General features: G+C 42.9%; 1 protein-coding gene across 3 annotated transcripts; it reads left to right on the forward strand.

Moving 5' to 3' along the window:
* The first annotated feature begins 1,745 nt into the window (after positions 1–1,745).
* On the forward strand, positions 1,746–12,758 carry LOC120836276. Of its 3 annotated transcripts, XM_042286738.1 has the most exons (8): positions 1,936–1,990; positions 4,011–4,174; positions 4,817–5,045; positions 7,335–7,401; positions 8,504–8,666; positions 12,055–12,178; positions 12,287–12,348; positions 12,668–12,758. In XM_042286738.1, the coding sequence occupies exons 1-8, from the start codon at positions 1,985–1,987 to the stop codon at positions 12,708–12,710; spliced, it is 858 nt and encodes a 285-aa protein (XP_042142672.1). In that variant the 5' UTR covers positions 1,936–1,984; the 3' UTR covers positions 12,711–12,758. The 3 variants fall into 3 exon arrangements, with proteins under 3 accessions (XP_042142673.1, XP_042142672.1, XP_040065978.1); XM_042286739.1 differs by lacking the exon at positions 4,011–4,174 and having other exon boundaries at positions 1,746–1,990; XM_040210044.3 differs by lacking the exon at positions 12,287–12,348 and having other exon boundaries at positions 1,942–1,990.
* The last annotated feature ends 88 nt before the right edge of the window (positions 12,759–12,846 follow it).

A 12,846-nucleotide genomic window follows, 5' to 3' on the forward strand; every position in this document is an offset into this window, starting at 1 on the left:
GCCGTTTCGCCGTAAACCCCTCCACCGCACCCGAACGAACAGACATAGCCGGCGCGCTGCGCAGGCGCAGTCAATGCAGCCCTTTTATTCGGAGAGGCGGAAGGTCACGTGAACTTCTTTCCCGCGCTCCCGTGGGACGCTGTCCGCGTGAAGGCACCCCTGGCGCATGCGCAGTGAGCGTGTCGAGGCAGATCCCGCGCAATTCGGCGACTTTGTGGACGTGTTTTTGGTTCGCCGCACTCAAACCTGGAGATTTCACGGTAAGTGCATTACATCCCCTTCCTTGAACTGTTTGATGAATACCTGTCGCACCACTGTTTTCTTACATGAGTCGAGCAGTTGTCTGGATTCACTATTATGCATTGCTCGCCACAAGCGTGTGCAGACGATGTGCGCCTCGCGCTGGAGGTGCGTAGCGTTTTGGGGTGACGGGGTCTTTGCCTTGTTGCTTTCGAGTGTTACTCTAGCATTATCACGAGACGTAGTGTGTCGGTGTTCTACGTTTTTCTTGCTCCCTTCTTAGTTAAATATTATTCGGCTACGTGAAACGCTCTTGGATTAGCGCTCCGCTGGAAAGGCAGAGGTCCCTGGTCCGGTTCGAGGACCATGCACGCCGATTTTTTCGGTAGCTGCTTGTTCGACATAGCGTGCTGTTCAGGTGCAATTTGTTTCGAAACATGCAAAGCGACACAGTGCAATGAGGTTTCAAGTGCCCACAATAATATACTATATACGTTTGACTGAAGTGTAAAAAACTAGTGCCAAAATTTCTTTTTTTTTTTTTTGTTCGTTTGTGCCGAGCCGACATTTAGCTTCCGTGCACTCTCATATTGTTACGGTAGACTTGTGTGGATTTAGGAAACTTTAAATTGATCGATTCGACCTTCGTGTCTAACACTGCCAGTACTCAGATGCTTTGCAGTACGTCTTTAAGTCCGCGGTCTTTTTTTTTTTTTTTTTTTTGAGTTCGTTGAGTTTAGTTTTCTCCATTCCTTGGTGCGCTACTGTGTAGCGACGGCGCCGGACTCTACGTAATGAGTCATGACTGAAACACATTCGCGAAAAGCGGCCAAATTGTATGAAGAAATCGCAAACGAAAATCAGACAGCAACTCCTATTGCCTTTTTTTTTTTTTTTTTTTTTTTTCGGCGGGGAAACCCGGAGGGGGACGGAGCGATGTCGCAACGTTACTTCGGGAGTTCCGTCCGTTCCGTCCCTCTCCGGGTTTTCTACGCTATGGCGCAGCCGCGGGGCCGCGGCAGCCGCCGAGGCTGGTTGAGTGTTTCCGCGGTTTTTGATCAGCTTTGTACGAAGACTGATTTTCGCCAATCTTTGTCGTGTTACGTGTATGTGGTGAACGGAGCATTGCGAAGACTGAGAATTATGTGGGCGGTTCGCTGTGTTGTGGCATTCGGGCAAAGCAAGATCGCGGTGAGTTTGCTCGTGTACAGTCGGCGGTAAAAGTTTGCGGGGCGCGGGAGCGTCAGCCGAAATGACTGGTTGCGCCTTCTGCGGCGCGCGGCCGCTCTCAAGATTCACGCTTCGAGAATGTGCTTCCTTTCGTGCTCGAAGCCATGACTTTTTCGCTCGCTTCCGCCCGACGTGCACGAGATAACCGGGGACCGGCGCAAGGTGCCGCTATGACAGCCCTCACGCCGCGCGTCTGCCTCAGCCACCGTGGTAGGTGACGAAACTCGCGCATGCTACAGATAACATTTCGCGGCACCTTGCGCCAGTCCCAGTTATATATCGTGCGTGTCGAACGGAAGCGAGCGAAAAAAGCATGACCGCGAACAAGAAAGGAAGCGCGTGCGCATAGCGTGAGTCTTGGAGCAGCAACGTGCGTGAGAAGGCGCAGCCAGTCTTTTCGGCAGGCGCTCCCGTGCCCCGCAAACGTTTGCTCCCGACTGTACGTCGGCCGATGCTCGTGTCGGTGCACATCTCAATCTCAACTAAACATCGAGCGCCGATTGTGGCTGACTCCATGCATGTAAGAACGAATTAATCTACCAGGAACTTCGTGAATAAGAACGAGGCAAGCGTGTGGCTGTAGAAGGATGTCGTGACCGGTGGCATACGTACACTGGTTTCCGCACGTTGCTTCTGTTTACTTTATCTGTTGTAATAGCAGTCTTTGTACCGGTGCGTGAAGGCTTTGGTTGCTTCGAAAACCAAAGCTGATACCGCCAGTCTCTTTTTATCCGATGATTCTGTCAAGTCCTAATCACGGCGTCATATATATATATATATATATATATGAGTGCACGTTTGGTGTTGTTTGCATTAATTTTACTGCGGAGGACGTTGCCTTTTGCGCGGGATCAGTCTTCTCGTGTAACTTGTCTCCCAAATTTGCGTGCAACAATTTTTGCACCCTCCGATTTCCGTTCTATATTCGGTTTCTTTTCTTGTAAATGTGTTTCAGCCTTAACATTTTGCCGCGGCGCAGCTCTGTTCAGAGAAGAAACGGTCTCAGCACAGCAGGGTGCACGAAGCGCGTCGTGTGTTTAGAGAAAAAGAAAATGAAATTGGGCAAGAAATGATTTGGTAACTGCACCGTAATAAGTGGCTGCCAGCAGTGGAAAAAAAAAAAAAAGAGAGATATGTTGCCTTATAGTTGGAGTTAAGTCATCTGCCTTATTGTAGTATTTGAGGTAGAAAGGAGAACAAACTAGATGCCTGGGCCGGCTTGCAAGAGACAGCGTCTCGGTTGAGACTGCTCAAAGAAAGCGCTGCCAAGGCTCGGGCGCGCGAGCGTCTAGGACTCGGTTTAAGCTCTAGCACTAGCCTTGACAGCGCTTTCTTTGAGCAGTCTCAACCGAGACTCTGCTTCATGCAAGCCGGCCCACATATCTAGAAAACCAATTTTCTGCCCCAAAAGGTGGTAAAAAAAATGTGTCACATTACTGTGCAATTGCGGGGCGTTAGCGTGAAACATTTTCGCGGTAGACTGCAACGCAAACAAAAAATGGAAAAGAGCAAGAAAAAAAAAAAAAACAGTAAGTCCAGCGCGAAATGCTAGGGAAAGGAAGGTGGGAGTGGAGGAAGCAGATGGATAGCTGGCAAGGAGAGGAGGAATTTCCTTGCCAGCGTTGTTTACTTACTCCTTTCCATGTTCCTTTCCCTTGCCCTTGGCAGCAGTTTAAATCAAATAGCGCTGCATCGTCCTGGCTTTCATTGCACTGCTCAAGCTATGAATGACAAGGCGCTATACCATTCCAGCCGAGCTCTGTTCACCTGACCTCTCAAGCTAGATGCACAGAAGCGAAAACCTAGCCAACCTAGCCGAACGTTTCACATGACAATTACTGCGGCCATTCATATCACTGCCCAATGTTAGCATGCTAGACTGTAGCTCCTCATGGCTCGCGCAACCTAAAAGAACACGGAAACATAGTTTTGTATGTTAAGACTGGACGACAAGACGACACGCACGCTGCAGGTGTAGACAGGCTGGTGCAGGTGTTCTATCTTTCTGGTGTAAATAGAAACATTGCCTTCAGATTAACACAGAACATTGAGGATGGCTGTTTTGTACTTCAGTTTAAACACAATGTTAGTTTTGAAACTTGATGAAAGCTCACGTTAAGTGCTTTATAATCCTTACTGTGTTAATTTCTAGATAGGTGTGTGTTTATGCTGTGTGTCATTATCTTCACAAGCACAGTTGATTTAATGTTCACTGACTTCAGTTGTGGCAGAAATAAAAAAATTTGGGGTCAAGGATTAATATCTTTGGATTAGGACTTCGCCACGATTGCTTCGAATATTGGTAATGTTTCAGGTATCTTTATAAAAATGCAAAGATCATGTGTTTAAGTACAAAATTGGGAGAGAAAAATGTTTTTTTGCAGATCTTGGGACTTAAAGTAGACCTTCTATCCGAAAAAAGAAAGCCAAATTGTTCAGCTCTCATGTCGTCTTAGGATATTGTATTTCTCAGGGTCCCAACAAACATGTTCAATATTAAATCAACTTGAAATAAACCAAGCACTCCTTTTTGGTTATAGATGAGACATCACTGCAAAAGATGCCAGAAAAAGTTTACATCATTGGACACGTTCTTCAAGCACACATTATATCATGAAACATCATCAAGAGGTGTTCCATGCAGCGTTGTCGGCTGTGAGGCTGCATTCAAAAATTACAACTCATTGCGAAGCCACATCACAAGGTGTCATTCTCCGCTTGCACCTCGTAATGCAACTAACTTCCAATCCTGCCGGACATGCAGTGTTAGTTCCTGCAGTGAAGAGGTGAGCCCTGGAAAGGCTTTTATCGAGCACCTCAAAAAACATCTCACCGGCAACCCGCCAACTGTTGTAACTTGTCCAATTGATGCGTGTGATAGCCAGCTTAGGACATGGGGTTCACTCATGACCCATCTTTCCATATGCCATGGGAATGGAAAAAAAAAAAATCAGTGGTGACAGAGCCAGTAGAGCAGGATGAAATAGTGACGTCATGCTGTAGCAAGGATGACAATGGTCTGGAGAACATTAGGGAAAAACCAGACGTTGAGAGTGAAGTGCCTTCAGTCATAGATGATGTGGATCCCACTCACTTAGATCCAGACTCTTTCCTTTTTAAAAAGGCAGAATATGTTCAGTTCTTTGCAAGAGTCACTCACTTCTAAAACAAACATACACTATTATGCTCATAAAAAGGTGCTTTGAACGACGAATACGATTGCTACTTTCACCATACAGTGGTCCTTGCAGATTTCTTTCCTTCAATATTTTGCTTTTCCCAAAAAGGTATTTTGATTACAAAGATTTTGGATATGAGGAGTCAGTGATAACATGAATTTTTTAAGGCTTACAGGTGTCTGTCTGGACGGAACATTGAGCCTGCCCAAAGATGTCCTCCTCCTCGTGACATTCCTATGTTCAAGCCCCAAAAATGATGCTGTGCTCGAGTGGAGCCTCAAAATCAACAAGGCCGAGGCAGAGTTCAAAGATCAAAACGCAGCAGCTGTCTGCCTCCTCCCATTGCTTGCATCCTACTTTCAAGAAAACCTCGGAGAGCTCTTCCAGTTACATCAGGTAGGAGCATTCATAATAACCAGGTTATTTGTTTCCAAAGACACATCCTCATGACCTTGTTGAAAATAACTTCCTGGAAGTCTCACACAGGCAGTCAGCATTCCACTGAGAAACTATGCATCTGGAAATACTAAACTTTTCTTCATTTTTTGAAATTTTCAGCTATATCAGTCTTCCTGTATACCGTAACATACCGGTCATGCACCTATGTCCGAATAGGCGCCTACCTAGTGATTTTTAACCATTGGAGCAATGCCTTGTACTCTTTCTGCAGTTTCGCTTTCTGAGCGACCATCCCCCCACTTTTTCAGAATTGTCTGCAAAATCTTTGTGAACGCTTTCTTGGTATCTGACGACAATGCTGATAATGAGCACGTAAAAAGTGAAATTACTATTGCTCTACGAGGAGCCAAACCTTCCTTAATCTTTTCCTGGCTGAGGTGGCTCAACTTATTATACTTCACATTAGAGTGCAATGGGAAGATATGCAACTCTAGGCTGGGTCATCTTATAGTATGTTCTACATAAATATTTCACTAAACCAAAGGGGGAGCGGCGGTGGGCACTCACTCTTGTACCACTTGCTTCTAATGGGTTCACATGATGTTTTGCATTTTTGGGATCGAGTGTTAGAGTTAACACAAAAATTGTGCTAGAGAATTAACTAGTGACAAACGTTTGTACTTCCACTTCGACTCCTAAGTTAGGATCATTTGTTTTTAATATTAGCAGCTTCCTTGTCCCGCAGGTGTAACAATGAGGCTTTGTGACAGATATCAGCAGATACATTGCTGCTTATTTAACATTGTTTTTTAGTTGTTATTGAGCGTTAGGACAACAAATGTTTGTAGTTAAAAATGTCCTTATTAGTGAGAAAATAACAGGAACCGCATCCTTTGATCTCAGCAAACGCTATCTCCTGTAGGTGGGATGAAGGGTTAAAGGAAATAAGGGTGAGATGAAAATAAAGTGGGTGAGACGAACCTCTTTCACATAAGTGAGGGGTGAATGGAGAATAGCCTTTTGGTATTCCCGAATACACGTGGGATTAACAGACTCTTTCAAGGTTTGGGGTTCTTGCATGTGTGGGCAGTACCAGGAGTGCGCTTCTGTGACTGTGACCTCGCAGTGGGCGCATAGGCTGTTGTCTTTTTCCTGTGTATGGCGGCTTATGCACCATGTTCTTGTGGGTGTTACATTTTGCTGTTTCCTTGGAAACCATAGTGGTGTGGGTCCGTTGTCTTTTCAGGCGAACCTCTTCCCACCTGGTATAATTACCATCTGGGAGTGGGTCTAAGTCTTCTTTGAGTAGAGCCGTGAGGTGTTTTCAGTGGGCCTGTTGTTTGGCTTCCTGGGAGAATAGGGGATCCTTTGTGTCTTTTTCAATGAAGGCGGCGCTGTTGTCACCAAGGATAGTAAGGATAAGGGAAGACAAAAACTCGCATGCGGCGGCAGACACTGTTTTATTTACTTGGGAATGGTTTGGTGTACCAGGAAGCAGTGGATTTAAAGTTGTCGGCCTTCCTGCCAGAGTCCTTTAAATGTGCCCCACACTCGTCGTGTGTTATCTCGGAGCTTGCACCTCAGTTGTTTACGGAGCTTCTGGGTGTATTTTTTATCTTCACCGTGCTTGCATTGAAATTGGCTTGGAGTTTTCAGTCCTTATTTCTCCTGTAACATTGTTGGGCTTGCAGTCTGATAGCACACAAGTTGAGGAGATGAAGGTCGGGGTCTGGGTCGTCTTGTTTGGCTTGGTACTTTTGAGTGGATGTGGCTTTCATTATTCGCTCACCTAGACACTTTTTCAGGTGCTAGGTTAATGAAGCTGATCTGTCATTTAGTGTTGGGGTGTCTTTCTGTCATTAATTCTATTTCGACGGGTAGGTGCTTGCTTCCCAAGGCGTCGGAGCAGTTCGCACTCGGGCTTGGATGTTGTGTATGGCCCATGTCAAGTCTTGTGGTGTCGTTCTCAGTGCGACGTTTGCCAATGCGAATGGCAGTCTGTTTTTCTTTGAGAATTCATAGATTGGCCTGCTTGGCGGGTGTGAAGACATTGCACTCTCTGTCATTGTCTCGCTTGTATCCCCATATTCGTGCATCTGCGGTAAAGTCGCCGGCCACGATAAGTTCTTCGGGCATCATTCTTTGCGATCCGCCTTACGTCGTCTTGCTTGTGTCCTACAGTTCTACATTCTGTGGGAATAAATATAGACCCATAGATGTATGGTACCTTCACTAGCATTTCGTGCATTTCTCAATTAACCACACATGTTTTCTGACTTTTCTTAGGTGACAACAGAAATCACAGAGGAGTTTCGTAACAGTCTGCCTGCTTCTCCTGTAATTGTTGCACTGGGTGAGCTTCATGTGTCTTTTCCTTGCATGCTTTGTATTTTTGAAGGTGCTTTCTTTTTTAATTTGTGTTGAATTTTGGAACAACAACCTAGACCGTTTTATCGTGGGTAGTGCCATTTTAAGAGTGAGAGAGAGAAGAGGGGTCAGTCCAGATGACTCCTAGTGACTCAATTGTAGTGGGATACTGTAGTGGTGTAACCAGAGTGCTGGAATACTGCAGTGGTGTAACCAAAGGGTGGTGTGCCGATTTTGACCAGAGCTAGATAGACGACCACATTGTTTGGTTTCGGCAGCCTTATCAAGCACCAATGTAAAGCACATGTCCTGGTATTATACCATACTTTGACAATCAATGTTTGATTGATCCAGCAAGAAAAAGAGAAGTTTTTATTTTGGTTTGTGAGTGAAGGTGCCACAAAACGGCATACAGCCCAAACAGCAGGTGCCTGTGAGGCATTTGATTGTTTGGGCCTGCATTCTGTGTCTTGTCCAACCCAAACAGCCAAATTTTCTGCTCGTAGAATGTGTGGTCGCATGCGGTCTCCGGTCATTTAATTTCTAGCTAAAGCAATTTAAACGAAACCGACGACTGGCATTGCACGTTGGCATCAGACTTCCATGCTACTGATTCTGTTCACAAACTCAACAAAAAGTGTTTGATTCTACATGCTCATATACAAATTTTTTGTTTTGTTCAAACCTTCAGCAGCACTTTGCATAACTTAATGTCATTACTGGGTATGGTAGCTCAACACTATTTAGTGCGACCCTTATTTGGCTTGGCATATAAGGTGTGCCTTATCTGTGATTGTGATGCATCTCAGTCTCAGATCTCAGATATGCGTCACAATCCTATATCGGTGTGCCTACCTATTCAGTGTCCCTGCTGGTAATACCTCTATAGAAGTTTCCAGATGCGAATATGACAATGGTATTTTTTTCTTCATTTAATGCGTGAGCGTTAAAAGCCCTATTAGAGAAAAAGCCGGCGTAGTGGTGTCGGTCGCATGACTTTTCTGGTCACTTGACTAGATAGGTCGATACATCTGATACTAACACATTTTCTCCGTATTAATTACATTAATCGCTTGTTTCTTTCCTAGGCCGCTCACTTTTCGAATGCAGCTGCCAGCTGTTTGTGGACCATGAGGTGATGGTGGAAGATGTGGGCTTTCTGCAAGCTGTGGAGCTCCTTTTCGCCCTTTATTATTGTTTAAACATCCAGTATGCCAAAGGTGCGGGAACCACACTTGAGTTCATTCAGAGGTATGGTTTATTTCCTTCATAATTTTGAGCCTCATGAGAGGCAATAAAGAGCAACTCTGCTGAATTTTGGCTGAGAAAACGATTAGTTCTCTTTATAATCATCTAGGAAGGCTACAACTGAAATCTTTCTGTATATAAAATTGGACCCTCAAAGTTTGACAAGCGCTAATCTGCTAATTTTAGCGAGCGATGTGCAGGCTAGCCAACTTTGGCACTTCCTTCAGATGTGACATCATGTTGATGTCTGTTGTATACACCGGCTTTTTTCTCTTTCAACGCCATCACATGTCCAGTCAGTTCAGACAACACTACCTAGAGTTGACCCAGTGAGTGGGGTAAATCACGTAATCATGCATCTGCCATGGACATGAGTGTGCATGCAACTGACGTCGCTGCTTGCCCTTTGCCGAAGTTTCGGTTTCAATTTGCGACTTGAGTTATAAATAGCAAAGTTGCACAAACAATATTCTACTTTTCGTGAAACAATGTAGAGTTGTTCATGAGTGCTTTTCAAAGTAAGGTCATCCACTATCTTGAAATTTTCTAAATTGAGTAGAGTTGCCCTTTAATTTGTCACTGGCTACCCACATTTCCAAGCTCAATTTCAGAGTCCATTATTAAACCGCAATAGGGTGTTGTATTCTTGGACCACAGAATGAATAAAACGTGCTCGGGACGAAGGAGACGACAAACATTTCTTTCAACTAAGAACAACAGGAATGAACTTAAGAGCACTCCGTGCAATTCAGACTGCCAAGAAAATGGAGAGAAAGGGAGGCAGGAAGATAAAAAGGAAAGTGTAAAGTTAGAATTGTAACTCATGCTGTTACTTCACTCTTTTTCTTATTTCCTTCCTTACAATTTTTGACACTTACCTTTCTCTCTTTCTGCCTCCCTTTCTCTCAATTTCCTTGGCGGTCTGAATTGAAGGAAGTGTTTTTAAGCTCATTCATGTTGTTAATTAAAAGAAATGTTTGTCGTCCTTCGTCCGGGTATGTTTTGTTCTTTCTGTGGTCTGTGAATTTTACCAACACACTCTTCAGTTACTTTAAAGGTTGTTATATCTTGCATAATAATTCGATTTAAAAATTTCACCTAATGTTACAATGTGACTATGTTTGATCCTATCCCAGAAATCACAAATAAATATGTCAATATATCTACTATTCCTATTGTTTTATCTTTACTGAATGTGTCATTTACTTATAATTCTATTTGGCATTCAGTTAGAAGGCAGAGTCATAAGCAGTATACATCATTAATTATTTTTGGCTGGAAACAAATTGGAGCCTCAAAATATGTTTAATATACTCAGCTAATTATTTATTTAAGAGTTTCTTTACTGCACCACACTATTCTGTATCACTCTAAAAGTGTCTAGAAGTGATATGTGCAGATGATCTCTAATTCATCTAATTCATAACTAAATTTGACCGATATACAACCTTTTCACAACTTTTTGAAGCTTTATTTCTGCATGTTTTAGTAGCATGTGGTTCATGTTTGATTTTGTACCTGAATACCTTTTTCTCGTCTTTATACATGTTTATCAATCGTATGTTCTTTCGACAGTGGCTGGCCAAAATGTGGCTTCCTAAAAAAAGAGAACGATTCTCTTACAACATTCCTTTTGCCATGTCTGGTGCTTTTAAGCAATCATTAACAGCTAGTTGAGTATTTTAGGTCATTCAACTGTCTGCAATACTAATTATGCAAATGAGTGCATGCTTAATTACGAGTAGAAATGCAGAGAAGGAATTGCTTTGTGAGTGTGTAGGACAACAGACAAATTTTAATGCTGTATTGTAATAAAAGAAGTAAGCACGAAGCAGGGATGGGCAAATTACATGCAAATATGTATCGAAATACAAATACAAAATGCTTCGTCAAAAATGTATTTAATTACAAATCTAATTACTTTAGCAAAAAAGTATTTAAGTACAAGATACAAATACAGACAGAAAAGTAGTTGGTCTCTTCCAAATACTTTTCCAAATACATTGCTTAAAATTTGCGTCAGCGACTTCAGGGCACCTGCAACAGGTTTCTGGGCATCTCATTTTAATTTTGCATCGCACACTCGGGAGTTAGTGCTCGAGGCTCTAGTAACGTAATACAAATATAATCACAAAAAGAAATGTAATCAGCTTGGACGTAATAGGTGAAAAAAGTACAGAGCTTCAAGCAGTTTTTTTTTTTTTTTGATTACATTTTGGTATAGACAATCAAAGGACCGAGACGACCAAGACGCGCAGCACTAGCTACAGATTTTTTTATTGTTGCAACTCGCACCAGTTACAAACATCTGGATGACCCGCGCATTTAGAATGTTCGAGGCAAAAGTATGGATGGAAATCAGGCTGGAAAGCATCACAAGTTGTCACTGTCACTTATTTAGCCAGTCTGCCTGTGAACGTCGATTTCGTCACTATTCTTTCCCTGGACTAGCATCGTAATTACAAAGTCACAAAACGCTTGTGCTTGATTGAGAGACACTGCATTCGGTGCAGAACGTAGTTTTCTTCCTGCTCTGGACAGTGACAATAAATTTGAGGGATGTATTTTCGCCCACAAAATTGTATTTAATTACAATTGTATTTGAAATACACACGTTTTAGTATTTAAATACACACATCAAATACATTACAGAATTTTTAATTAAATACAAATGCAAAATACACAAAGTATTTGAAATACGTAGTTCAAATACTTGTATTTGAAATACTGCCCATCCCTGGCGCGAAGTATGTACTTGTTCTTCTGTTTATGTCGCTGCTATAAAATTTACTTTTGTTTGCTTCCAAAACTTCTCCCAAATGACTCAAATCAATTACATCGCTGTCTGTTCAATATCTTTTTAAATCAACATGTTTTTAGTGTTTTGTAGGTCTAAAAGTTACATATATGAATCCTACCCCTTAAGATGTGCCACATGGGGCTTATAACTTCTGAAATATTCCGAGTTCTGTATCCCCATCGCATCTGAGTGAGGGAAGCCTTGAGTGCCAGATTTTCTCCTCTGTCAGAAAAATGACACATTATTACAATATTTTTTTGTTGTTCCCTCATTGTTTTATTTTCCTCAAAATCTAGGCATGAATTTGTAGCTTGACATATTTTCTTTAAGTGCACAGTGCACAGTCTGCTGGCCTAAATGTAGGTTTTGCTCAGCTTGTTATGGCTTAATTGTTATTGCAGGAACCTTCAACACACTTATACATTTGAACTGTGCACCTATGTGACTTTGGTGGCAAAGCTTAGGGCTTTCGACATTAGTTGTGCATGTAAAATATCAGCAAGTACTGATCCCAAATCCTTCACTGCAATTTTTTTTCACTTGTCTGGTTTCTGACCAAATACTTATGGGCCAATCTGCTATTTGTTTCAGATACCAGGTTGGTATCAAACAACATGATGGGTCACGACAGGAGGCCGGGAGGTCGAAAGGAGCTCGGGCAAGAGCAATCAAAGCCGCCACAGATCTTGCTGCTTTTGAGAAAAAATGGAACAGTGTGAGTACATATTTGATTTGGCATGTGTACGATGTGGTATCAAAAGGTTTCCAGTCTTGTCTTGTATTAAAAAGAAAAGCAAATGGCGGCACAACACTGCATTCACAGGGGTCGAGGGCAGCAACCTTGATCTGTCATGGTGCTGAGTGGCTCAATGTGGCAATGCACAGGCGAGTTGGTGCATGATTATAACTGGTAGCAGCATGCAAAAACACACGGACAAAGGGACGAATGCACAGGACTTCGGTGTTTCCTTTTCATTAAACATTTAGTTGAAGTTCAGCGCTCGCCTTGTGCATTTCCTCCCTTTGTCCTTGTGTTTTTGCGCGCTGCTACCAGAGGCTTAGAGCATCGCTCTGTGAGCTTGGGAGCCCCTGCTGTGCAGGTTTTTGTGACTTCATGTGCGTGCGCCTCTGCAATTTGTGCAAGTGGTTGTGGTCCTCCCGTAGCCTTTTCAATCATCTGAATATGAATTTGTTTTATTTTCAGCTCATCTGATGATCGATCGGATGCCATGAAGGTTTCTTTATAATTATGTTCTTTTACGGTTTACAATATAGTTCTTCAATTTCAAAACTGCCTCCGTTTTGTCTTGTCCCTTTTTTCAGACACACCACTTGTTTATAAGGATTTGTCGTTATATTACGGAACTGTACTGCGCTAACTCA

This window comes from Ixodes scapularis, unplaced genomic scaffold, assembly GCF_016920785.2.
Source record: "Ixodes scapularis isolate PalLabHiFi unplaced genomic scaffold, ASM1692078v2 PGA_scaffold8__174_contigs__length_109621045, whole genome shotgun sequence".
Lineage (NCBI taxonomy): Eukaryota > Metazoa > Arthropoda > Arachnida > Ixodida > Ixodidae > Ixodes > Ixodes scapularis.